This window comes from Oenanthe melanoleuca, chromosome 7, assembly GCF_029582105.1.
Source record: "Oenanthe melanoleuca isolate GR-GAL-2019-014 chromosome 7, OMel1.0, whole genome shotgun sequence".
NCBI classification, from domain to species: domain Eukaryota; kingdom Metazoa; phylum Chordata; class Aves; order Passeriformes; family Muscicapidae; genus Oenanthe; species Oenanthe melanoleuca.
The window spans coordinates 3,538,563-3,565,293 of NC_079341.1; the positions used below are offsets into that span (position 1 = coordinate 3,538,563).

Below are 26,731 nucleotides of genomic sequence, written 5' to 3' on the forward strand. Positions count from 1 at the left end.
TAGCTTCATTTTAACTCATTGTGCTTTCTGACCAGAATTATTATTATTATGAAATGACCTTCCATTCAGTCAGTTTCTATAATCCATAAATAGAAATTGCCTAATGAGCTTCTCAAGTATTCTGCTGTCATTTCCATGGCAGTATTTCCTATCTGGGGTTTGTAAAGCTCTGATGTCAACACCATTTAATCCACAGCAACAGCTCTGCCTGTTTCCTCTCAAATCCCTTCAATGAATACAACCTTCTCCATTCCAGGCTGGAATATTCTGCCTTTACACTGTCTGAGAAATGCAGAGAGGCTGTAACACCAACTGAAGGAATAATTTGACAAGTTCAAAAGTTGCTCCATACCACAGAAACAGCAATCATTATTAGATTTTCTGATGAAAGAGGAAAAAAAATTCCTCTTGCCTTGTTCTCATGTTCCAGTTGAACAAGATTTGCATATATGGTTTGCAAAGCAGCAGGGACAAATACACTCAATCCATTTTTACCTATTGCAAAGAAGGTAGAGAAGAACAAAGGAAGAGATGCAGAGTTTGTGTCACTACCTACAGTGATATAATATGGAGAAAATAATGCATGTTCCATGAGGAATCAGCAGAGTTCTGGAGGAGGAGAGGCAGATTCCTTCCAGAGGAAATGTTATATGGTGGCATTTTGGGTCAGAAGACAACAAGTGTGTTAGTGAATATTTCACTGGCACATCAGCCTTACTTTCTATTTGGATTTCACACCAGGTTTCATTTTCCTTCAGGAGAGACCAAGGCAAAGCCTGCTCACCGTTCTGACATCCCAGAGAGACAAGGTCTTGTCAGCAGAGCTGGTGAGGGCGGTGCTGGAGAAGGGCAGGAACTCGATGCTGTTCACTGAGTCCTCGTGGCCACGCAGGGTGTACCTGCACCTCTCACTGCAAGAGAAGAAAACAGCAATGCAGCACCCTCCACTCAGGGGAACATGAACAACAGACAAGTTCAGGTGAATGAAGAATACATCTCATGCATCTCCCCAGCCACTCTCTGGAAAAATGAACATTTGTTGCTGCTGGGGCTAGGAGAGTTGTGAAAAGGATGTAGCAACAAACTTCTTTCATGCAGAATAGAACTAAAAACCCTTTATTAAAGAAACCAACTACACTTTTATAGACATGATCATGGAACTAAGGACAGAAGTAATTTCATTGGTGCAAGCAAGGTGACACTCCTGGTAAACATCATGTCTCTCACACACCCTGCAGGTGCATAATCTCTATTATTAGTTCTTTCTCTTATGTTTTCTTTGAGCAGCTTGAGAAAATCCAAGGCTGCTTTTTCCCTGGCTTTCACCAGTATCCACAAGCATTGACAGTGATTTCTCACCTGAGCACTGCACCACAGAGACAGTCACAAAACCCAACCCACTGGTGTTGGCTTCCCAGTAATGAAGGCTGGAGCAGGAAGGTAGAAAGAAATGGCAAGTGGGGTTTAAAAGATTGAATCCTAAGGAGGAACAGTGAAAGCACCTCTTTGTGTTCCCTGGGTTCATCCTCCAAAATCTTGTTGATGCAGAACTAAAAGGGAACATGGATGAAAAGGTAGGACAGAGACAGCACCATTTCCTTTGTATAGACATCAAATTCCTTTTTTATTCAAAGGGTCTGAGAGACCTATTGGATTATGCCCCTGAAGAAAGACAGTGAGCGCTGGCAACCTGGTTTTCCTCTCAAGGTCTGCACAAAGACTTAGAGAAAGCAAGAGATGCCTGGGAGCTCTTTATTGAGGGTAAAGTCTTGTCCCTGTGGACACCCAAAACCTCTTTTCCTTGAAGAATCACACCAGTGGCCATTGAAAGCTCCAAGTTCTTAAAGCAGAGGTGAGGGAGCAGAGGTGCACCCCAAGAATCGAAGTGTTCATCATGAACTGACAGCTCAGATGGAATTACCTGTGAAGAGGTTCTGGAAGTTCTTTCAAGGCTGAAGACACCCAGCCACTGCACCTTCTCCCAGATGAGCAGCTGAGGAGTAACACCCTAGAGCTTTATGGGCTGCCTTTCTCACTTCTTTGCTTTGTTTTCTTTGAATGAGTTCATTTCTGAGACAACACTGTTGGTCCTTCTCAGCTGAGGGGATGGACCTGATAGAGACACAACTCCAGACAGGAAACTTTTCCCATTGTAGGAGACTGGACACAACCATGATGACACTGTGGAGAGTCTGTTCTCTCACCAAACAGCCTGACCTTGGCTCTACAGCTGTGATCTCACAAAAGCTTTTAGGGTTTTGCTTTGCCTTCTGTATACTCACCAGAGCAGAGCATTCCTTAAACTGGAGCTGAGGAGGAGGAAGAGCTCAAGGATGCCCCATCCAGACAACACAGACAAATCTGGGATTACTTAAACTCAGCAGACTGGCAAAGGCTTAATTCCTTCAGGAGCATATCAAGATGGGGGAATGATTGAAATAATCCAGGATCTGTCATTCCTTATTAAACAAAGGTATCACTCCATGAGTTCTTTGGATATATAAAACTTAAATGTGCAGAATTAATATTGTTGTATCCTGTGAAAACACACAGGTAGGGGAGTGCACAGTAAAAAATCTAATCAATGTAAACTCAGTAGCAGTTCTACCCTCTTTTGTTCAGCTGAGTCAAAAATAGTACGAAAAAATAAAAGCCAACAACTCATCATAAATTACTGCAGCTTTCAGCAAGAGCTCAGAATTTTATTCCCTGCTCATGTGATTCTGACAGTAGAAACACACCTCCCTGGAGCTGGCTGCTGAATATATCACTGGGGCTTGCAAATTAGATTATTGGGTGCCTCTTAACAGAGAAATTTCTTACAATATTTATTAAGGAAGCTGTCAGCAGGAAGGAATTAAAGATGTGATTTTTCTTCCTTTTTTTTTTCCCCTTAGCCTGTATGTCCCAGAAGACTCTCAGAGCTCTTGCTGGTTCTGTACCAGCAGACAGGAGGTCAGTTCTGCAGGGAGGGCAGGCCAGGATTGCTGCCAGGTGGGGATGGACACTCCCCTGAGCAGGGATCTAACACAGGGACTCACATCTGTCTTAGTTCTTTTCCATCTGCCATTTGGAATGATATCCTGTGCTGAACACCAAGCCTGTCCCCACAAAGGCAGAGCAGAAGGGAGATAAGTAGCTTCTGAGGAGAAATATTATCCAGGAAATAGATTTCAAAGAAATATTAGATTCCACTGGTATCATTTTACAGAATCTATGTTTTTCTATTATAGATAATACATTATACCACCCAGTGTTACCTGTTATATAGCCTACATGTGTTATTTTGTCACAAGGACTCATTTTAAACCAGACATAAAGTGTTTGGCTGTTAGAACTCAGTGTACAAGATATCTGATATTCATGATCACTTGATATACGACAGTAAAATAACTTCAATAAAATAATTCTTTTGTCTCACAGTCTCATGGCAATGTTTCACACTACAAATGTGCCTTTTCCATTTCAGATCTTACACTTTTATTTGTGCTATTTTTTAAAGGTGCCCAATCCTTTCCAGCCTGCATTTCCCAATGTAAAGGCTCTGAGATGCTGGACAGTTTCTGACAATGAAAATCCTGCTTTTTTTTTTTTTTTTTTTTTTTTTTTTTTTTTTTTTTTTGTGGGCACTTTGCATTTTTGTAAACAGACAGCTTTCCATACCACAGTGTGAGAGTGGTTCCATTGGGAGAAAGGGGATATTCTCCTGTAATAACAGGGTGTGTCTATGTCCTCTTCAAAGGCTGAGGAAGAACAATGTTTTCAACCTGCTTAAGTGGGCTTGGGGTGAAAGAACACAGGAAAAGGAAGGTAGGTAAAGGAAAAAAAAAAGATATTTTGTTTGTCAGGCACTGGTGTAAGATCTGGACCATCCCAGGCAGCCAGGCTGCAAGAACAGGCTTGTGAGAGATTAATTAGGTGCCAAAGCAGGAAGGCCCATTCAGAATCCCTTAGCAAGGTGAAAATGGACTGAAGTGATGGACCATGACAGCAGCAGAAGGGAAGGCAATGATTTGCACTTTTCCATCAGGAACACAAACACCCAGCCCTGATGCAGCCCCTCTCCTTCTCTCTTCCCTGTCACTGCACACTGATGGCTCTCGAGATCTCATTCACCACCCTGATAACTGACTGACTGAATATTTCTGAGAGCCCTTCCCCAGTGCTACATAAAATAAATTCATCTTTCCTTCCAGCTGAGACATAATTTCAGCAAGATTGTCTCGTACCAGCTATCTTCTGGTCAGAAAGGGCAACAATTTATCTAGATGTTCTTTTTCTACAAACAAAAAAAGAAGTTGATATCAAGGGTAGAGCATCTCCCTATTTTTTCATGGAAGCTCATGTTTCTATCCAATGGTACAAGTTTATCTATATTAGAATAAATCTGAAGCTACATCCACTGAGTATTCTTCTCATTGTGAACACAGTGCCTTCATGGATAAAAGCCTCACAAGCTCTGAATATCCCCATTCAGAAGACAGAGGGGATCATGTATGAACAGCAGGTTAGACACTTGCACAAATCTTGATGCCACAAGAGGTTCAATAAATGATGCCACGACAGAAATGCTGCTCAGTAGCTCAGTATTTTGCAGATTGCATACTAAACATCACTCAGACACCACTCCAACCTTCATCCTTTCCCTGTGGTAGTACAGGACTAATTATCCTCAATATTTTCTTTTTCTCTGCAGTCACTTCCTCTCCCTTTAAGCCAGGTGAGGTAATGATGTCCATCAATAAATCAGCCTTCATTCTATCTCACCAGGTTTGGATGTTTCCTAAGAGTTTCAAACAAACATGGACAGATACTAATGCAGAAGCACACCTATGCCAGGAATGTTGGCTTCAATTAACCACACCAATATTGATATCATTAGCTCAACAGATTGGGAAGATTTCATTTTTAGAGACTTCTCTTTCAAAAATCACATTCTGTAAAGGTTCATTCAAGTTCCAAAAGGCTTTCAGTAAAACTGCACTGGAAACAGAACATATGAAAGATTTCCACTTATAGAAGACTTCAGTGAATATTCCCAGGCTCTGCACAAATGTAAAACAGAAGCCAAAAAATGCACCAGTCAGATATTCCATCGACTGTGCAGTAATTGAAAGGGAATACAGGTGGTGGGTAGATTTCTCCTGCCCTGCATACTTTCCCAATAAAACTCAGGAAGAACAAAGCAGTGCCCAGCCTGCCCTCACTGCAGACAAACCACAGCCATGAGGCAGACAAAACCTGGCAAATTTTTCTGCTATTTAAGTATTAAAAAAAAAAAAAAATCCTATGCAGCCTGGTAATCCTATGGAATTGGGGTTTTTTTGCCCCCTTTCTTGGCTTTTTTTTTTTTTTTTTTTTTTTTTTTTTTTTTTTTTTTTTTTTTTTTTTTTGTGGTTTCTATGTTCAACTCTAGTTGGAAAAATTGGGGGAGTGGAGGGTGATACCATTTCAGTGAGTACTTGCTCATTACTTATTTTATTTCTGTGCCATATTGAATCTCAGTTCAAGCAAGGTAATTAAAACTACCTATACAGCCAATTGAAATTAATGAGATTTTGAGCTTGTTCTTTGGAGTCAGTGCCTCTCCCCAGGCACCTTTTCCCATGCCTTCAGAGGAATTCATTAAATAATGAATTCCCAAACAGGAACTCCTAAACTGCACTACCTTTCCCCAAAACCACTCTCTAATATCATCCCATGTAGCAAACACTAAACTAAACTCTCTCATGTCTACTGAGAAACATTCTTCTGTGTGAGCTGCAATCACTCAAAAAAAAAATCAATTTTTAGGGCAAATTACACCAGAAAGTCACCTGCTGTGAAGGTGGACACAGCATTTCTGAGGAAGATTAGTAAAGACACACCACAGCCAGCCTCCAGTGCTCCTATTGGGCTGTAATGGTAACAGTCAAAAGGAGAATCTTTTTAACAAACCCCAATCCTATCACTTTCTCATCATATGGCTCTATTTCCAAAATGTGTTTAAATTTGGCAGAGAACTTTCCCAGCCAAGATCAATGGCCAAGGATAGCAAATGGGCTGGCTTAAGACATTAAAATGCCAGCTTGTTTTATACTGTTATAAATGCATCCTATCATGTATTTACTTTTTATGACCTCTATTTTATTTCTAGGTAGCTTCACATATGACACATCCAATTATTCATGTCAAGGATGTAAAACTACCAGTATTTCAGCAAAAAGTGCCTGCCATCATTTATGACAGTGATTTTTTTTTTTTTTTGACCCATTATTTAACTAAATGTAACACATTTTCTGAGACATTGACATGTGAGGACACTTGCTCTAAAAAGTACATTTGTCTCTGAAAAGATACATGACAGTGTGATGCTGTAAATATGAAACACTTTGTTCAATTATTACTTATGCTTAATAAAATGGAGCTCTCTTCCAATTGTGAACATTCATTTTTGCCCTCTCTCAAAGCAGTGTTTGACACTTGGAAAATGCAGAGATGCTACTGCAGCTGCCAAGACAATGCAAGCATTTCTCCTCTGGTATTAAGAAACATTGAGAAAGAAAATACAAATTTAAGTCTTCTCTGTGGAATTTATTATCATATTTAGCACTTGTGGAACGTTTTAATCTCTGTGATCTGAGTGCTCTGCAAAACAAGGAGCAACCCTCTGATTTAAACAAAGCTCTGAGTCAGGGTTTCCCTGTCACTTTGCAGAGCTACTCATGAGTTTCTCAATCTGGTGAAATCTGATCATTTTACTTTTTGCACTTTTTAAGTTCACTCTGAGCAGAAGCAGGATTAAGTGTAAGCCCTCAGGGGCTGAGCCACACAGGCTCCGTGGGCACGTCCCCCTCCTGCTGGCAGCAGCACCAGCTCTGCCACTGATGTCAGGAGGAGCAGGATGAGATCCAGGTCTGTCACCACAGGAGCTGACAGCTCCCACTTTGCTCTGGTGCACAGCAAATTGAGCATGTAAAAGGAAGCTGATCTCTGAAGGGGGATGGACTTCACTGCTAAGTGCAAGGATGTGATTTCCCCCCTTCCTCTGTCCTTGTCCTTCTTCTGCCAAAAGCAAAGCAAAAGCTTCTCAACTAGGAAGAAAAAACCCCAAGCAGGACATGAATGTTTTATTAGTGTTTTCTAGGTATGTAAACAAACATTCCTCATCTGACTCAGCACGTTTGTAAGTCTGCTGTAAAATCCTGTAACATCCTGTTCTCAGCCCTCCTGAGCTGCTGAACAGGATCAAATTGTGCCCTTCCACTGACAGGACATAAGTCAATGTCAGCAGTGACATTTCTGACTTTCTTGGTAAGTTCTGAAGGGCTGCAGCAGTTTCTTTCTGAGAGTGCAGCTTTCCTCTGTGAGTTCAAGCAAGGCTCTTTCCCCTCCCTTTCCAGGAACGGAGCGCTGCAGCTTTCCTTTAACACCAGCTTGTAAAGGCTCAACCCTCGCCAGCTCTGCTTCAACTCCTGCTGAAAACTGGAATAAAAGCCACCAGCTGAAGAGATTCCACCTGCTGCAACAGGGAACTGCAGTGCCAGCCCCCTCCTGGCCTTTGTGCTCTCACAGGATGCACCTGCACCTCCAGGTAACCCCCAGTCTGCTCCAAATTTGTCCCACACTTATTGGGAGCATCACTTTCAGCAAAACTCCAAGAGAAGGCTGAAGGGCAGTGCCTGAATATGATGGTCTTTAAATGTGAGTCTTGTTTGATGAGGCTGTGAGCACACTGAGTGCTCACACACTTTGGGGTTCACCCCTGGGAGAACCCCAGGAGGGTTAAATCCTTCCCAAAGCAAGTCCCATAAACTTGTCTAATCCTTCCCTTCCCACTCCAAACATTCCTCTCCTACCCCTGAAACATTCTCATGTGCTGTTAACAAGATACTCTGTCAACAGCAACACCCAAACAGGACAGCAAAGCTCTTTTGTGCTGGAAATTCATTTCATCCCCAGGGACCTTGCCTCCTTACATATTTTGCTGTTCTAAAAATTACTTCGTCCCATTTCTATAACTTGAAAGAGCCTCTTTGGCAAATAATACACAGAAAGGGAAAATTGAATGTACCTGAGAACAAAAAAAATAAAAAACAAAAACAAAAAAAGCACATGCAGAAGCAGAAAAAAGAGGGCAGTGCATTACATTAAATGAAGTCTGATAGCTCGAACTTCAAATTCAGTGAGGTCTAATAGCGAGGGACATTTGGCAAAATTCCCCTAATAAATTTATAATTATCCAGCAGAAAGCAATGCTCCAGTCAGATTTCTATTCTGCAGTGAAAATTAGGTAACAGCCAAATAATCACAGTCCTTGAAAGAGAGTGCTGTGAATGCAGGAGAAAAAGGTTGCAAAACTTCATGCCTTGCCTTTGGGATTAAAGTGCTTATTTGCCTCAATTCCTGGTAATTTATATAACACAATATGTATTACAGGAAAAGTAGCCAATTATAACACTGCATTTATTTTTTCTGGCAGAGCTCTACTGTGTGTATTTAAGTAGAAACTCTGTGTTTATTGAGCATGTGGAAACTTCCAGTACCAGGCAGACACTGATCAGTGCATGAAGATGCAGCACTGAGTTAAAAAATACTCTCAGACAAAAAAACACAAAATTTTGAGGCCACCACTGGCTGCTATGGTGCTGGACACAGGCCTGGCTCCCTGATGCCAGCCTGGGAAATAAAAAGAACCTTATTTTTTACCACATTTTTATATTGAGTGCACATAGATAGTGGTAGGGTGGGCTTTACAGAACTAAGACTTTCCCTGGTGCCATGGTTGGTTAGAATTCTGGCACAAATAGACAAAAAAAAAATAGAATAAATTACCTTTTGGTGCTTGATTGATTCCAATACTACTCCTGATCTATTTTGATAAACATTGAGAATACTAAATAGGATTGACAATAGCTTTATGTGTTTTTGTGAGTGGAAAGCCCAAGTTACTGAATTAATAATATTCTACTTAGGCTTTCATTAGAAGGCGTGAAAACTTTGCCAATAATCTATCTCCTTTTTTATTGGCTTGAAACATGAATAATGAATCTGCTCATTATTACACTGAAGATTTAGTCTCTTAATGCCTTGCATTTCTTTGAACAAATAAAATGTTCTGTGAGAAGTCTTAGTAATTGTATTATTTTCTGATTTCAGAAGAAGGGGTTTTGGTGTGAAGCTTTAATTCTTTTAAAGGAAAGATAAAACAGTAAGATATAAAATTTCTACTTAAGAGTAATTTATGGTCTTTTTGTAAGATTGTAATATATTCTTCAGTCCCTTTTACTGTGTAGGCTTGGCTGTAGCTCATCAAGGTATCTTTAAAATCTCACAGCTCAACACCTGAATGTTGGCAGCACAGGACATATTTCAGCTCATGGCAACAGCTGTTGCAAAAGCTCACTTTCCACTGAAATTTGGCTTCAAATCAATTCTGGTAACTTATTTCAGCAACTTTAGATCAAACAGAGGCCTGTTACTTAAAATCCAAATTTTTCAGAAGCAAGATGCATTTTTATATGCTTCAAATCTGGATTATGTTTCACTTGACAAGGATTATACTTCCCCAAAAATAGAGTTTGGTCAACAAATATGGCTTTGAAAGTCATGGGACAGAATAAGATTTAGGCTTTTATATCCAAAATGCAGATCTTCAGTGCCCTTTTCATCAGCTTGGTCAAAACAGACCAAGTCATTTACGAGGTGTTGCTTGAAAATGTGTGTAACAGAGTGATGGGATGGAATGATCTAAGTGATCCTGACTTCATTAGTAGTTCTCAGCCCAGCTGTCAGCCAGAAATGGTACATTTGTAGCAGGACTCTAATGGGAATGCTGTGGCCATTCCCAGAACATCTGTAGCACACCAGTGGGATTTGGTCCCACACTGGTACCTGCTCCGAGCACGATGCAGGAGCACACAGCCTCCACTCCATATTCCAAAATCCAGGTTTAGCTCTTTCCTCTGCCCCTGGAAAATCAACACCCACGTATCAAACCACCCATCTGTGGCTTCTAACACTTCCATCCAGTCTGCAGTAAATAAATCCCATCAGCAAAGGGAAAGCTTTGTGCAGCTCGCTGCTCCCAGCACTCGCAGCGACAGATCTGGAGTGGCTCCCTCCAGGGTCAGCTCTTCTGTTTCAGAGTGATGGAATAAAATGCTCTTTCAGTCCTTCAGCCAGGAACTAGAACACAAAGTTCTCCTCCTTGGAAATGCCTGTGACTCCCTTGCAAATATAGAAAGCAGAGCCACCTGTCCCAGAATTCCAGACCTCAGCCCAGGAGCAAGGCACACTCAGGTTCAGAAAGGTACATGGTGATGCTTAGATTATGTTTAGACTCTTACCCTTGCTCAGCACTTTCTGCCAATCAAGTTTCCTTAGGGGATTTTTTTTTTTTTTTGTTGGACAGGTGAAGGCAGAAGCATCAGAAATCATTTACTGGAAACCAGAGCCTTGTTCCATGAAACAATTTTCTCCTCCCTCCCCCTCCAGGCTCAGGGGTTGGAGCTAATCAGATCAGCAGAGGCTCAGTAATAATAAAATAGCTGTAACCCATTTATGCAGACATTAAAGAGTGCAGGACAAGGAGTGTGTTTGCTGCTCAGCAGTTCTGCCACTGAATAAGCAAAGCCTCTCCCCTGTGACAGTGGGTTTTCCTCAATTACCACATCAGCTGACATCAGCACTGAGCTCACAGCCTGCTCCACACTCCCTATGAACCTGCCATGATCTCATTATTTGGGTCTTCTTTTTGTTTTTTTATTACAAAAACTTTACCTCTAAAACTAGTGCCTTTTCAAGCTGTTTTTACTGAACAAGTAAATGCAGATGTGTCAATCCCTCCTTGCCTAAAGACAACATCATGTATGGGTTTTGATGGATCACTGTCAAGAGATTTCATTTTTTGTGTCTGCATATTAAGGCTTATATGAGAACTATTTGAACAGGTTATTTTACAGTTTTAGGCTTCTGCTGTTCAAATAAAATATTGTGGAGAAGATGAGCCATCTGCACTCCACATTCAGATCCCCTTTATGGTGCATTCTAACCACCCTGAAGAATTTGTTATTTCTTTCATTCTCTTCCTTGTCATAATTTATTTCACTCTTCTACACAACCACATTAATAAATAAAGAATATGGCATTATATGCACAACTACTGACTGGTGAGACATAACACAGAAAATAACAAATGTGACATTGAAAAACAAAATTTGAAATATATTTACACCAGAAGACCAGATAAACTTATTACATTATGCTGGAACACACATTTTCTTTGTGAGGCTTATCTGATCTATTTCTTCTGAAAACTCACAGAAAATGTAAAAAATAATTGTTTCAAACAAGAGTTTAAGTCTGTAACAGTGGATAACAGCACACTTTAAAGAAATGCTACTCCTGTAACACTAAAGCCTAAAATACCTCATCAAAGCCTACTATGTTCATCCCATAAAGCTCTATCATATATTCTCTATAAATTTACATATTTAGGATGAGATTTCCAAACTGCCTGGACAAGGCAGAGTCTGAGATTCCTACAGCTGTTGGGTGCCCAGACAATGGGATTTTCCCACATGACAATGTGGCTGCACCAACATATTTTCAATTCAACTCTTTGAAAGATCCAGCTGTGTGTATTAAATGAAGTGTAGGGTGGAGCAGCTGCTGAAGGAGAACTTTGTCCTGTGCTGTCACCAGAATCTGGTGGCAGCTGATGAGGAGAACAAGAAGTGGCTCTCAGGCTTCTGTTTGCTGGGAGTTGCATTATGAATGATGGATGGATGACCCAGGTCTGCACTAGCACAAAATTCTTGTCTTTCTTTCTTCCAAAAAAAACCCAAAAAACCCACCACTGTTGGAAAACTACCAACAAAAGGGAAAAACTGAAACAAGAACTATACAGGAGGCCAGCAGAATAAATCTGGAGTATTCAACTACATCTTGCCATAAAACTGACTCAAATTATCTTTCAACCCTCAAAAAAAAAACCCAAATCCAAATCCAGCACACCCCTGCACCCCAAAAAACCCCCCAAACCAACCAAAACTCCACCATTATTTTACCTCAGCATCCATTTGCTGGTCTAGCTTATAGTGATGAAATTCTATATAAGATAGAGAAACCAGTACTGCCACGTCATAATTTAATTTCACTACCTGCTAATTTCTTTTGTTTCTTAATTTAGTATATTTTAATTTATTTTAAATATATTTATTTTATGTCTTTAATCCCAACTCATGTGCATAAAAAGCACTGTGACTCTTGTCAGATGTTGGCTTATTTTCCTCCACATTTTAAATTTACTGAGACTTCTTTAGACCTATTAAACAAGCAAATTCTTTTTGAAAAGAGTACAACAAGGCTGAGATGCAATAAATATAAGCACTTCAATATTTAAGTGAAGAAAATGAATTTCAGTGTGCTTTCAAATTGGTTTTCTTCAGTGAAGAGTTTCCTCATTTGTCCAAATAAAATGGATTTGACTGGGTGGCAGCTTTAAGGAGTAATGCAGCACTATGCACTGGCTTTGTGAACTTGGGAAGGCATTATGAATAATGGATTTGCTGTGCTCCTATGCATGGAGCCACAACAAAAACAGGTCATTGGAGGCTCTCTAACAAGCATCTGAAGAGCCTGGTCCCACCCATGGAAGCTACAGGTGCAGAATGTTTGTTCAGATCAGTGACTGAACACAGAATTTCCAGGGATGCCTCCCACCACTTTGTTCTGCTGCTTTCTCACCGTTTTTAGATGATGCACCACCCCTGCTCTCCCCAAACAGAGCTGGACAAGGGCTGGATTTCCCTTTGCCAACAGCTGGAGGAAGGAGAAGATTAACTTGAAACAAGCACAAAGTATAAGAGTAATGATTTAGTCTCCTTCCCTAGGTGTGAACAGTTTGGTTTACATTCCTTTTTGTTCCAACTTTCCCTGTTAACAGCATGATTTGATAGCAATGTAACTACACCTGTCTAATCCCAGTGTGCACCCAAAATAAATGTCATTGGATGAGCAGAGCATCCACTGTTCTCCAGGGAAAGAAAGGCCTTTGCAAGCCACTACTAAAATCTTCATCTGCACAGAGCAAAGCTCAGTTTACAACTGTTGAAGGTGCTGAATATGTAATCAAAGTACTGATAGCCTGAGATGGATCACTTAGAAGGCTGACACACTCAGAATTAGGTTTCCATCAACCCACAGTGCCAGCTGCTAACTTCACACCTAGTATTGCAGTGTCCCCAAACCCTCATTTCAATCTCAACCTTCCAAAGTCAGCTAAGATCTGGATTATTATGAAACAAACCCTGACATTAAAAAAAAAAAAAAAAAAAAAAAAAAAAAAAAAAACCTAGAAAGGGCTTTTAAAGGAGCAGAATGTAACTGCAGAAAATCACACACAGTTTTTTTACTTTTTTTTTCTGGATTTCAGAGCAGGGACATGAGTCTGACTACAGCTATGTTCTCAGTGTGCAGAAAACTCAGCAACACCCTGTGACCGTCTGCTCTGTATTAAATAATTCACAAATTTTGTTGACATTTTACTGCAGTCTCCATATTAAGATTTCATTATCTAGAATGTTTGTGTTGGTGACAGAAATATGCTTGAAAGAGACACTAAAATATAAAGAAATTCATTGGGTTTGTATCAAGTGGATAATTCCAATACATATTTAATAGGTTTCCCACAGCCTTTGCAGGCTCTGAGTTCAGTAAATAGATGCATAAAAATTGTCTTGCAGATGGTGAATTGACTCCTAGCTGGGAAAGATATTGGTCAGCCTAGAACAAGATCTTTGTGTGATGATGTGTCTCAGTTCACATCAGAAAACCTACAAATATTGAAGTGCAGAAGGGAAATTGCCAACATTTTTATTTGCTTCATCCTGATCTTCACCTCCAGAATTCCCCTTATTTTCCTGGGAAGTGTTGGGGTGGTCATGTCTGGATCATGTGGGAACAGACCTTACAGCTCTCAGCCAGCTGGAGGATTTGGAGATGTGTCTCACAATAACCCACACAGAGCACCAGAGAAATTCTGTTACTTGGATGAGGTCTGACCACTTAGGGATGTGTAAAGAGTGAGGACAGAAATGAGCCCCAAGTTTCTGAGAAATGCCACAGAGAAAAGAAATCACTATTGGGCTGGAAACAGTATTTATATACATTTTAAGGAAGTACAAACACAATTCAGTGTCTTCCAACTTCAATTAAAGACCCAGGGCACTTTTTTTGTATGCAAGAATTAATTGTGAAAGGACTAAGATGTGACTTGTGTTCATTTTCCAGTTGAGGTTGATCAAAGACAAACTGAGATTGCTCTAACAGGAAGCACAAATAGAGTTCCAGCTCTTGGGAGAGAAAATAATCTGGTGTAACATCTGAACCCTTAAAAGAAAACAATAAAAAGGAAGAAAAATAAAACCCAAAAGCATCACACATAGATATGTCTGAAGACTGCCTGGAGCCAGAGGACAAGAATTCAAAAACTTACAAGAGGAATTTACATGTATTAAGGCATCCATCAAAGCAGACTTTTACTTTGAAATCAAATGACCAATTCATCTAATTTCAAACCAGCTAAAAATAGTTCACATTCAGGTGGATATGCCTGTCAGAGTCTTGCTGCTTATGAACAGTAAGATGTTTTCCTGTTCTTTTTAGTTCACTGGGAGACAAGCAGGGAAATCACCTACAATTACCTGTTCTGCAGCACACAGGGATTTTTGGGTGGCAGTGCTCCACTGGATTGTGGATCACTGTGTGTGTAATATTTGCACTCTCTGGTACTGACAGGAGATGGGAGTGATGATGAAGATACATCATTTTAATGAGCTGTTGTCTTCCCTGAGTTCTGCAGTAACATCTGACAGTTTTCACTGCTTTGTGAATTACTCTGTTGGTACAATTAATTTCTGGTTTGGTGGAGATATTGTAAGTCAGTATTTCTTGGAAAACAGCTTAGGTAAAGAAAAGCCTGCCAGTAATGAGTGACTGTAACATGAGGGAGAAGGAAAACAACTGGATAATGAGGCTGGATGTGGAGTGGAACACTATAATCTGATTTCAATTGTGCTGAGTGCCTGCAGTGCTGATCCCTCTGCATTTGAGTTCTGACTGTAGGACAGTGGAAACACCTTGTCAAGATCTGACTAACATTTTGCAGGTTTCCTGAACACTTGCAAATAAGACAAAGAATTCAACTTGCACGTTGTCAAAGAGAGAAAAAAAAAAAGTGCCTGAGCTGCCTCCAGTGCACACAATCACAGCACACTCAGCTTCTGGACCTGGCCAGCTGCTCTGGGCAGGATTTGGTGGAAGGAATTTAGGAAATCTGGCCTACAGGAGGAGAACTAGAACATAAAAAACCCCCTAACAATTGCATCTAATATGGTTTTTCCAAGCCATACATGATGCTGAAACAATGGAAGTAAGGAAACTTCTGAGACAGAAAATGACACATCCTTTCATGTACATCAAGTGCAACTTTCTCAACTATCTTTTCATAAAAGAAATGTTGTGTAGCTAACTATGGTAGAGTTCAGGTAAGCCTATTTAGAAACATCTGCAGAACTCAGACATTTTAGAAAGGAGCTCCATTTCAGCTTCAGTTTTTAAAAAATAGAGCAGTAACTTGGTTTTTTCCCCCCCTCCATTAATCAAAAACTGTGCTGTGCAGCACAAGACCAGTAGCAGAAATCAGAAAGCAAAGCACTTATATTTCTGTGCATTCAATGCTTTAGGAAAAAAGTCAAGATATTTTGAATTCAAAAGACAAATTATCACTTTGACTACCAAGATCTTCAAATATGCCTCCTCTGCACAGGCTAAATTGCCACAGATGGTTCCAGTAAGAGCCAGAGAGAAAACAGATTTATCTAGACCAGTAGCCAACAGCCACCAGTGCAAATATTTCAGCAGAAGCTACACAACTCTTGTCATGTTTTACAGAGTAATTAATACTCACATAAACATCTATTTCTCCTGGATCTCTATTATCTCTCCAATACTGATTTCCTTTCTTCTCACCCATAAGGAAGATGTGAAGACAACTAATCCTGACATATCTTTAATGTCCCCAGGGAATGGAAAGTCAGGGTTGTAATGATGGCATCAGTTGTAACTCGCCCCATGGCCCCCAGTAAAGCCCTTCACCTCTCTGTTTATTTCCCCAGATGTAAATAATGGCATTCCATGGCAATCAGCTAAGGTTTTTCTGTCCTTTGGGTCCTGCAAATATGTGACCATTATAAACATTTCTCACCACTGATGCCCATTGTCTCATACTAAACCCACAATGGGATTTAAGTTTACAACATGGAGTTCAAGCTACACTTCTTGTAAAGTTTTGTACTTTAAGCTTCATCTAATCCAGTGGGATGAAGATTTAGCCATATTACCCCTTAACTGAATAGTTCTGCTTTGAATATCATTTTTTCCTTGATCATTTGCATTTTCAAATTGATTTCTTACAATTGGTTCTCTGGGAATTATAACAACGAGATTTTACTTTCCTGATCCTGGAAAATGTGTTCTGGAATTGTAGCATAATTATAAATTTGGAGACTTGGGCATAGGCCTGGTTTTGATTTGAAGGATTAATAGCAGCTTGTCTCTCCAGTGCTCCTTGGAGGATTCCAAAGGGAATTCTCCTTTATCAAAATGGCAAGCATTTCCTGCTGTGCTGTCAGGGGAAACATTACAAACTACCCAAAAATGGTCCTTCCACATTTCCTCTGAGTTCTTCTACCTGCCTTCTAATTTCCTGGAGGACATTTGTCTTCTCTGAAAATAGATTAGCTCCACTTTTCCTGGAATCAATTAAACCTGGGATCTGGCCAGAAGAGCTCATGGATTGTGTCCCAATGAACAAGTGTCACCTCAAATGGGGTGTCTGGACAAGGACTGGCTACACACACTCACCCTGATGCAAAATGTGAAAATTTTAAATCCATTTTGAAACTAAAAAATCCTTCAGAAGTGATTTTTCAAGATCCTGATGCGGATGCATTTGGTGTGGTGAAAAAAAACTTAAAAATCTGCAAGTAAATATTGCTTTTCAAAGCTGTTGATTGCTTAGGGGAAAAGGAAGAAAAAGAAACAGAGTATGAATGTCAAGGATGTCAGGAGAAGCCAGGCTAAACCTGAGCTCTGATGATACAAAGCAAAAAGTGTGACCAGTCCACTTGGCAACTCCAGCAACATTAAATCTTTAATTTAGGGAAATTGGGAAAAATAAACAAAACACCCCAAAATATAACAGCAGTTTTAAATCAACTAAACAATGCCTTGCACTGCACACACTTGGGGTGTAAATAGTAACACAAAATAAATATTATAAATTAATAAAACAAATGCAGTGCCATCATTGCATGCTATCATTCCATGGTATCATTCCAAGGAAAGCCACAGCTGATGAGGAGCTTCTAACTAAACAAAGTCCATCCCTGCTTGACTTCTTAAAATACTAACCCTAAATTTTCCAAAATTGAATGCTTATGAGAAGAAACAAAACTATAAAAAGCAGTTACCAAGTCACAAGAAGAGAGAAGTCACAACAGGAGGTAATTTTAATAGGGGCTTCATAGCAAAAGAAGTTATTTCTATAAATTAGTAATTAATGTCAGGTACAAGTGAAAATGTCCAGTCTTGTTGTAGAGAAGCAAAAGGTGTCAACAATTTTGTTTTTGTATATCTGGAAATAAATAAAAGAATATATTAACACCTCATAATAAAAGGAAACTGTCCTAGAGGTTGTACAGGAGAATTAAATCACCATTAGTCACTTCTAAAATTAGCACCTGAACAAATGCACCAACCGAGACTAGAAATTACTGAAGACTGAGGTAAACATGTGGTTTAAAATTTTTAAATTGAATTTGATTATGGGAGAAATTTCTGTGAGTAGACAAAAATTGCTGTGTTAATGGAAAAGGAAAACAAATGAGTGATGGATTATGGATTATGGAGAAATGGCTCCAATTCACAACCACTTCCTCACCCTGGGCTCTGCTGCAGGACAGCACAATTGCATTTCTTGCTGGCCTAATTCCACATATTTTGTACTACTGAAAGGAAGTAGAGAAAAATTAAGAACTTGTCTAATGAGTGCAGAATGGATCAGCTGGAGAAAACCAATTCTGACTGTTGTGGCTGCTGCAAACAATTTCTCAAGCTCACAGCATAAATAACAATGTTTGCATTTAGCATTCGGTGTAGAGCATATGTCTGCAAAGCTGAGCAACTGCCTGTGTTTACATGAGATATATGATGCTCAGCTTGATTTGCATATCAGAGATCAGGCTGTAAATCTCTGATGATATTTACCACTGGATAATTGAAATTAATCCTGCCAAAATGACTTTGACAGTGCTGAATTTATGGTCTGAGAAAAAAAACACCCTGGAGCTGCCTGCTGTGCTAGAACATATTGGGCTGTGACTTTTCAACCTGAGCCATGCTGCTGAATAAAATCCTGGCCACAAATTATAAACCTCTTCTTTTCTCCTCCAACTTCCTATTTTCATAATCATTAAGAAGTGGGGATCATTTTGAAGGTAGCAGATATGTCCCTGTTTTGCTGTTTTGTTTTGGTTTAATTTTTTCCAGCCATGGCAGACACACGAGTCAGCTTTCTTCCCTGCACCCCCCGTCCCAATATTACACCATTTTCTTTATCATTTCTTTTAAAAGCAAACAATTATCCCAGCAGAAAGCATCAGGAAGTTCCAACAGCAGAAGTCAGACTCCCTCAAGTCCTTCAGTAAGTCAGATCATGGATGTGTCTCAGCTTGTGTCTGTGTTTCCAAGGAAAAAGGATTTTTGTTTCTTTGCTTTCTGTTTGATTTCTTAAACTCAGCTTGTATCTTTAAACAGAAGGCACATAAGTTGTCCAGAAGAACATAGTTTACTACAAAATTACCTCACATTATCCTCCTGATAGGAATGTCATTTGTGGCTTGATATATGATTGAAACTTTCAGTATATATATAAAAAAAAATTGTGAATAATAAAAATACCCCAAACAAACAAAAACCCCAGCAGTAATTTCACATTATAAGAAAATAAAATTGAAATATTTACTAGGCAGTACTTTCTCATTATTGGCAAAGAATTATGTAATTTATTAAAACTGCTGGCAGGCTTTTCCCTAGTCAAGAGATCTTATATTCTTCATCTTATATTCTTTGGACTTCAATAAGGGCTTTGATGATTGCAAATTGCACTTTGGATTTTGGTGCTAAAAGATAGCAAAGAACTTCCCCAGTTTCTTAACACCAAGTTTACAACTACAGAGAATGCTGTATATTTTCCAAAAGCAACATTTATAGAAAAGTATGTTCCTAATGTACAAAAGTGGCTTTTCTGAAACTTGGAAATAAAGACAACTGTCAGCCACTACAGAAATGGATGTATTTTTATTTGTAGCATTTATTTAAAACATACCTCTTTCAGAGAGGTGGCAGTGATAATTCTAATATCCTTCTTGTTTTTCTTCCCCTACAATCTGCTGCTTTCCAGGCCCATAAAATTTGAAAGCAGGCATCCATGCAAGTGTGTAATATCAAGGAAGAAAGCCAGCTCTCATAGATAAAAAATGCTAATTCTTAGTGGAAAGAATAAAACCACTAGATGAACAGTGATCACTGATTATTACCCTCCCACAAGAATGTTATCTTGGGCTCTGTGCCCTGCTCAGAGCTTGTGGCACCTGGGGAGGGATAATGCTGGTGATGGCACCTGGATGAGCACCTGGACTGTGGGGATGGGGAGAAAAGTAACTCTGTAAGTGTCTTGGTTTGATTTAGGTTTGCCCATTTTAGTATACTCAATTTCTCTTTGAGATAGGATTTAGGAGCAAAAACAAGGCAGGCCTAAAACTTAAAAGGGTATAAAGAATAAATTTATTAATAACACAGAAAAAATAAGAAATTTGGAATAAGATTTCCAGATCACTCCCTCCCCCCCACCACCTTCTATATTTATTAACAACAATGTGCAGAGACACTTCAGTCAGTTTTCCACATAAATAATCATTTCAGTTCACTCTAGAGAGAAAAGTTTTAGCCATAGGATGCCTTCACTTTCACAATTTGAATCCACCCGGGAAAATCTGCAAACTGTGGAGCTCCTCCCATCTTCACAGTCTTTCCAGAGCTGTGTTATGGATCAAAAAAACTCCTGGGGTATTACTTTTAAGGAAAAGCTGTTCCAAGGCAAAAGTTCTCCTCATCTCTTTTTCCATCAAATGTCCCTGTCCATCTTTCCAGTCTCCAGAACAGAGACCCCCATTCCCTCGGGGCAAAGGATCCTTTTATCAAACACTTCAACCCCCTCAAGTATTCTCCACAATTTAAAGGAATTTCAGTGTAGTCCAGTCCCCCCACAGCTTACAAAAAAGGTTTCAGCTCATTCACCTGTCCATAGCCTTCCCTAATTCCCAAACCCTCCTGTACATCCTGCACAGGCTGAGTTTTCACTTGAATGAGCCAACATGAGCTCAGTGCTCTGCAGAACCAGGATGGCTTAAGCTTGAAACAGCCCCACCTTGTCATCAAACCCCTTTTAGAGCAGCTTTTCAGAAGCTCAGTCATTTCTGCACAGCCCTCACTCCATACTAAGTGCCTACACCACATACAGCTCTACAAACTCACCTGAACTGACCACACAGAACTCACCTGGTGTTGCACTGAGGAAATGCAACAGCACCCAGCACAAGGCTTTCAGGAAGCACACCAAAAACCCAGCAGTGAGGACTCCCATAGGGGCTTTTCTCTTTTTTTTTTCATACTTTGAATACACCTTATTTTAATCAGGCTATGTTTTTATACCATTTCCTGCTGCATGTAGCTACTGAGACTTTGCATAATTTTTGGTGTTCCAATGATTCTGCATGGATAGTCAGCCTTTGACATCATGGCTGGGATGTTACTCTCTTATTTTCACAGGCAAAGCAGAGCTCAGATAGACTGAGGCAGAAATAGGAGCTGGTGATGAGTGTGAGTGGGAGGCACCATGGGTTGGTGGTGAAGGTTTGCTTTGATTCCTCTGACTACAAAAGCTTCCTCAGTAGAGAAAGCATTTTCAACTGTCTAAACAAAACCTTTGCCTATGCAAATTCAAACCCATTCTGACATAAAATTAAAGCTATTGTTAGTTTTATTTCTTAAAGGTCATGAATATGCCATAAAAGATGATCAAAGCATTAGAAATACACAACAGGTTAAGAAAAGAGGCAACAATGCATTAGATTTTTGCTGTTTCCATTTCTGAGGAAAACACTGACCATTAATGCTCATTACTGAGAGTAATGGTGGAAGCATCCTCTGTTCTCAGGACTGGCTGACCATTTCCCTTATAAAAGCCACCTCTCAGCTGCCTTGAACTTAAAAAAAACCTCAACTAGTTTGTTTTTTTCCAAAAATAATTTAGAACAATTCATTAAAAGATGGGTATCCCGTTTTGAAACAATATTTTTAATATCATTTACTCCTTCCTCAATTCATGGATTGAAAGCAAGACTGAAATCCAATACTGACAAGAGTTTTAATTAACTCTCAGTGGAATCTGGGTGAATTGCAACAGTTTGAAAAGTCTCCATTAAGGGTTCACTGCAACTGCAGTAGACTGGGAGGGATTTAGGAAAAAGGAACAGAAGAAGAAATTTTCCCTTTCTTTTTCAGTGAAACTTCTTCCCCTGCAGTGGCCAACAGCCATGAAGGGGTCTTCTATCTCATTCAAATGCAAAGGAAGAAAAAGACTGATAGGAAATGGAAAAATCCATTAGGACTGGTTAATAAAGAACCAGGGAAAAGACCTATAGGACTGGAAACTTCTCTGTGGCCTGATGACATTCAACTGTTAAAAATCACAGCACAGTAATTCAGGAGTCTAGTTTATAGAGAGATAGTTTGGAAAGAGATAAAGCCATCCCGTTTCTTTAAGGTGTAAGTTAATCAAAACTGAAGACAATTGGAGAGAGTTAAGGAGCTAACAATTAATTGGTAAGCACAAATACACTGATATTCTAAAAGCACCTTCATAAAAGTGCATTTGCCTGGATAATAAAGAAGGTATCCGTGGATTTATTAATCAAGAGTCACCTTGCTGAAACACAGATAATGACTAAAATAAATTTCCACTTGGCTAACCTTAAAGTGTGTTGTGTACTTATGAGCTTGGAAGAGTAAATAGAAAGTTTTATTCAGTTACTTATTCAAATTACATTTCGAATAAGAGTTATGAAAAGTTACGAAGCTCTTACCTTAAAATAAATAAATAAATGAAACAGCAGTGAAGAGCAACAGATGACAAGTGAAAGCAAATTCTTTCTGACACTATGTTAATCTAGAGGGTGATTTTTTTTTTATTTCCCTCTGCGCTCCGAGCGAACTCCACGGATCGACGGCGCGCTAAAACGAAGGTACCAACGAGCCAAGCCAGAGCCTCCGTACCTGTTGACATCCCAGATCCTGGCGGTGCCATCCGCGGAGGCGGAGGCCACGAAGTCCCCGCAGGAGTGCCAGCAGCAGCCGCGCACGGCGCGGGAGTGGCCCCGCAGCGTCAGGATGCAGCCGCGCCGCGACAGGTCCCAGATCCGCACCGTGCTGTCCCCGCTCGATGTCACCAGCTGGGTGCCGCTGCCCGGGGAGACAAACAGCTCTGAGACACAAAAATCCTTCACGTGGATGTGCAAAGGCAGGGCGAGCGGCCATTGCTGGCTTTGCCTTAAAATATATACCAACAAAAATGATCTTGGGAAATGTTCGGATTGAGGGAGCTGGGGGTGTTCAGCCTGGAGAAAAGGAGACTCAGGAGTGACCTTATCACTCTGTACAGCTCCCTGAAAGGTGCCTGTGCTCAGGTGGGTTCCTCTCTTCTCCAGGCAGCACTGACAGAGCCAGAGAATCCAGTCTTAATCTGCACCAAGGCTAATATAGGTTGGATATTAGAAAAAGTGATCAAGTACTGGAATGGTCTGCTTGAGGAGGTGGTGGAGTCACCATCCCTGGGTGTGTACAAAAAAAGACTGGATCAGTGCCATGGTCTAATTGGACTCAATGATCTTGGATCTTCCAGCATTGTGATTCTGTGTGAATGATTTTACTGTGCAGTTGATGAAGTGGCCATCTATTAATATACTATCAAAAGAAAGGGAGATAGGAAATAGCTATCCCCCACAGCAAAGTAAATATGGCTTTCAAATAAATTCCTGCTTTTTGTAGTTTAATTATGAGTTCATCAGTAAAAATAAGGTAAGCCCAGAGGAGTGCTTTCAAAATACAATAAGATAGATTCAGGAAAGAATATTGTGTTATTCATACCATTTTCAACATATAATTATTTCTTAAAAGCATCCTAATTTTGTTTTTCTAACTTTGTATAAACACTTCAACACATTCACCATCTCTTGAGGTCATTGGTGTGTTACATAAATGAAAACCACAGAGTTCATCTCAGATTTTTATAGCCAAATCTCAGATATAAACTAGTACAATTCTGTTTTCCTTTAAGCATGGACATATGGCTTCAGACTAAGAGTCCATCTGTAACATTTTATATAACTAGGAGGGCATTCTTAATAAAATAATGAGAAAAAGTATGTGGAGTGATTATCTTATTAAACTTTCCCAGACCTACCCTGTGGCTCAGGATTTCTTTGTGCTTAAGAAGGATCCAGGATTTTTTTTTTTCCCTATGAGTAATTGATTTTTGAACATATGTAAACCTTTAGCACATGCAATCTCTTATGTCAATGAATTCCAAAATTTAATTATGCCTTGTGTGCAAAGCTCTTCTGGGGTCTTAAATACATTACTTCATTTTGTTTCATGCTTCTAATTCTGCTGCTGTGATTAAAAGCAAACACTGAGTGCACCTTCCCCATGTCTGTGTGCCACCAGCTGTGGTGGGACAGGGCAGATGTGATTCCAGCCCTTGGAACACATTTCCCATCCCTCTCAGCATCCTTTCAGCTCAAAGGGAAGGAACAAAACATTGTTTCCTGGTTTATTCTGTGTTCCTTCCATTTTTGGTACTGCTGTACAGAAATTTTCAGCAAACTGACCACAGTGGCTCCGAGATCACCTTCCTGAGTACTGATAATTAGAAACATTTGTACCTATTATCTATTCTTATCTAAGGATAATTTCTTCCTATGTGCATTTCTTTGTGTTCACCTGCACTGATTTTCAGTGCTGCCTCACCATCACAATTGTTGACATGGAAATCTTTTCCTGTAATTCTTCACATGCTCCTTTTCACTGCCCTGGCTAATTATCAAACTCATCCACCTTACTCCCTTCCCCAATTTCCAAGATCATCTTAATAACTTAGTTTCCAGCACAGATCCCTGTGGGACTCAGAAATTAAATTTCTCTATTCTGAAAGTAGCATTTGATTCCTGTCCTTTCACCAGTTTTTAAGCTCATGAAATAAATTTCCTTTTTATTCAGGACAGTTCTGCTTCCTTGAGAGTTTTTGTGAAACCACCCCAAGAAGAATTTGCTGAAAATCCAAGTATAGGAAATTCATGAACCTCCCTTGATCAAGTGCTCAATAAGCCCTTCAGAGAATTCCCAACTGATTTCTGAGGCTTAATTTCCAAAGCCATGCTCACAGCTCCCAAGGCTTCACTGCCATAAATTTATCCATGTATCCTGTAATTTGGCTCTTTAATATAATTCCTATCAAGATATGAAAATTAGATCAATCCATCTAGAATGCCTTCATCCCAAAATCTTTTCAAATATTGAAAAAAGTTAATGCAGCCCTCTCAGGAATAACAGAGGTTTTCATTTGCTAAGCAAAAATTTGTTTCAATTGTTTTCATACTAAACAAAAACAAGAAACCAGGAGAAATGTTTGGGGATAAAATACAGGTAAAAAATAGTTAAGCTGTAGGTTTTCAGACCAATTTCTGCCATTATCTGAGCAACATCAGTAAGATGACCTTGCCCTTAGGATCCAATAAACTCTTTTATTTGAATAATGGCAAAGGTCCCTTCTCAGGCAGTAGAAATCCTTCTTCTAAATCTCTGAATATAAAATTGTGGGAACTGAAAACAGCTCAAGGGTTGATCCAAAGCACTATTGTAAAACTCTGAGCAAGAATACACTCAGAGATATTTAATTCACTGCTGCAGTTTATTAAAAAAAAAAAGGTCTGAGACCTGTGGTGTCAACCTTTTAATGTTATATTCTCCCTTTCCTTCTTTTCCAATAGATGTCCAGTGAATTGCTTGGAAAAAGTAGCTGCTAAGACAGCTTGAAATATGTGCATCATTTACCTGATAGATCTTAAGGGAGAACTTGCCACTATGAAAGATCACCTACCCAAGATTTTTTTCTATTTTTAACACCTGTGGTTTAGGTTGCTATTTTTTTTGTGAAAATATCATTATAATATTCATTAAGGCAGTGACACCCCCATGCCTAAGACAAAGCTCTGAGAGATTAATCTCTCAACTTTTTTTAAAATGTTGCACATGAACAATCCTGAAGATTTTGTCACATATATCAGAGCATAAAGGCTTCAAGTCTGAGTAGGGGTTTGGAGGAGACCCTAATTTTGTGGAGCTGTCAGGAATAAATGTGCTTTTGTTAACGAAACACTTTCAGTGTTAATAAGCCAGATCTCAGTTCTGGAGATAGCTAAAATTAGAGAAATGACAAATTATCATAGCCCTTGTAAATTTATAAAATAAGAGCTTAAAACAAATTCAGAGTCAGGTATAAAGTGAGACTGATGAAATCTGCAATTGATTCAGAGGGAAACATGTACTGTCACTGTTGTAAATCACAAAAAGAGATTTGTGGCTTATGCATTTTTTTAATATAAAATCCCCAAAATGCTACATGGTTCCTTAGGCTGAATTTCAAGAATTCACCATCCAGGCAGTGATGAAAATCTTTCAGAAAACAGATGTGAGCAGGAAGGTAGTTCAAATGGATTCAATTTGGCAATCTGCAGCAGAGGAATAGTTACAAGTGAAGTTTAGCACTCCTTACAGATTAAATAAGAAAAAATAGTGGAGATTGGAAACAGAAGTGCAGCAGGAAGCAGTTTTGAGGGACAGACTGACAGTGGAAGTAAGGGGAAAAACACTCAGGAAAAGAGGGACCCAGTGCCCCAGCCCCCTGCAACAAGTTCTCCAATATTCCATAAATATTGTGCATAAAAAAGCATCAGGCCATGAAAGGATCTGTGATTATCCATGTAGGAACTTATTCTTATAAGAATGTGGGGAGAAGAAACAAATGTATCAGTAACAGCAGCTGTTTTTATGCTTTAGGCTCAGTTTAACCATGTATGGTAGTCACACAGTCCTCTATCATATGACTGATTTAAAAAAAAAAGCATGTTGATTTTAATATTAAAAACATATGAAAATATGACATTAGAACCTCAGCCTGAATTCTCAGCAGCTACATGCATAAATTCATTTGAATTTAAGACTGATCACTAACAGGGAAAGCTCAGAAAAATCCTGTGCAGGGTGCATATATTTAACTCAGAGGAGAATAAAACACTGTTTTTTAATAAATACCTCAAAGGACTAGGTAAGATATTAAGAGACATATATTAGGAGAAAAGAAGAAGGTAAATCCTATCTCATTCTGTCACTTCAAATACATTCACATATGTGCAAATAACTTTGCCAACTTCTAGAAAAGTGGTATTTTTGTAAAGAAGCAGCACCTTTGTGCATGGTGCTCTGTGGATCCCAAACACTTGGGTTTGTA

General features: G+C 39.5%; 1 protein-coding gene across 3 annotated transcripts in view; it reads right to left on the reverse strand.

The window, feature by feature from the left end:
• The window catches only part of SPAG16 (sperm associated antigen 16), a 347,846-nt gene that overhangs the window by 141,413 nt on the left and 179,702 nt on the right, over window positions 1–26,731 (reverse strand). For 2 of the 3 annotated variants that reach the window (XM_056496713.1, XM_056496714.1), the window contains exons 12-13: window positions 22,441–22,626; window positions 785–911 (exon numbers count right to left, since the gene is read on the reverse strand). In XM_056496713.1, the coding sequence (XP_056352688.1) occupies window positions 785–911; window positions 22,441–22,626 (313 nt within the window). The remainder of the gene's footprint in view (window positions 1–784; window positions 912–22,440; window positions 22,627–26,731) is intronic. The other variant, XM_056496715.1, reaches the window with a different exon arrangement.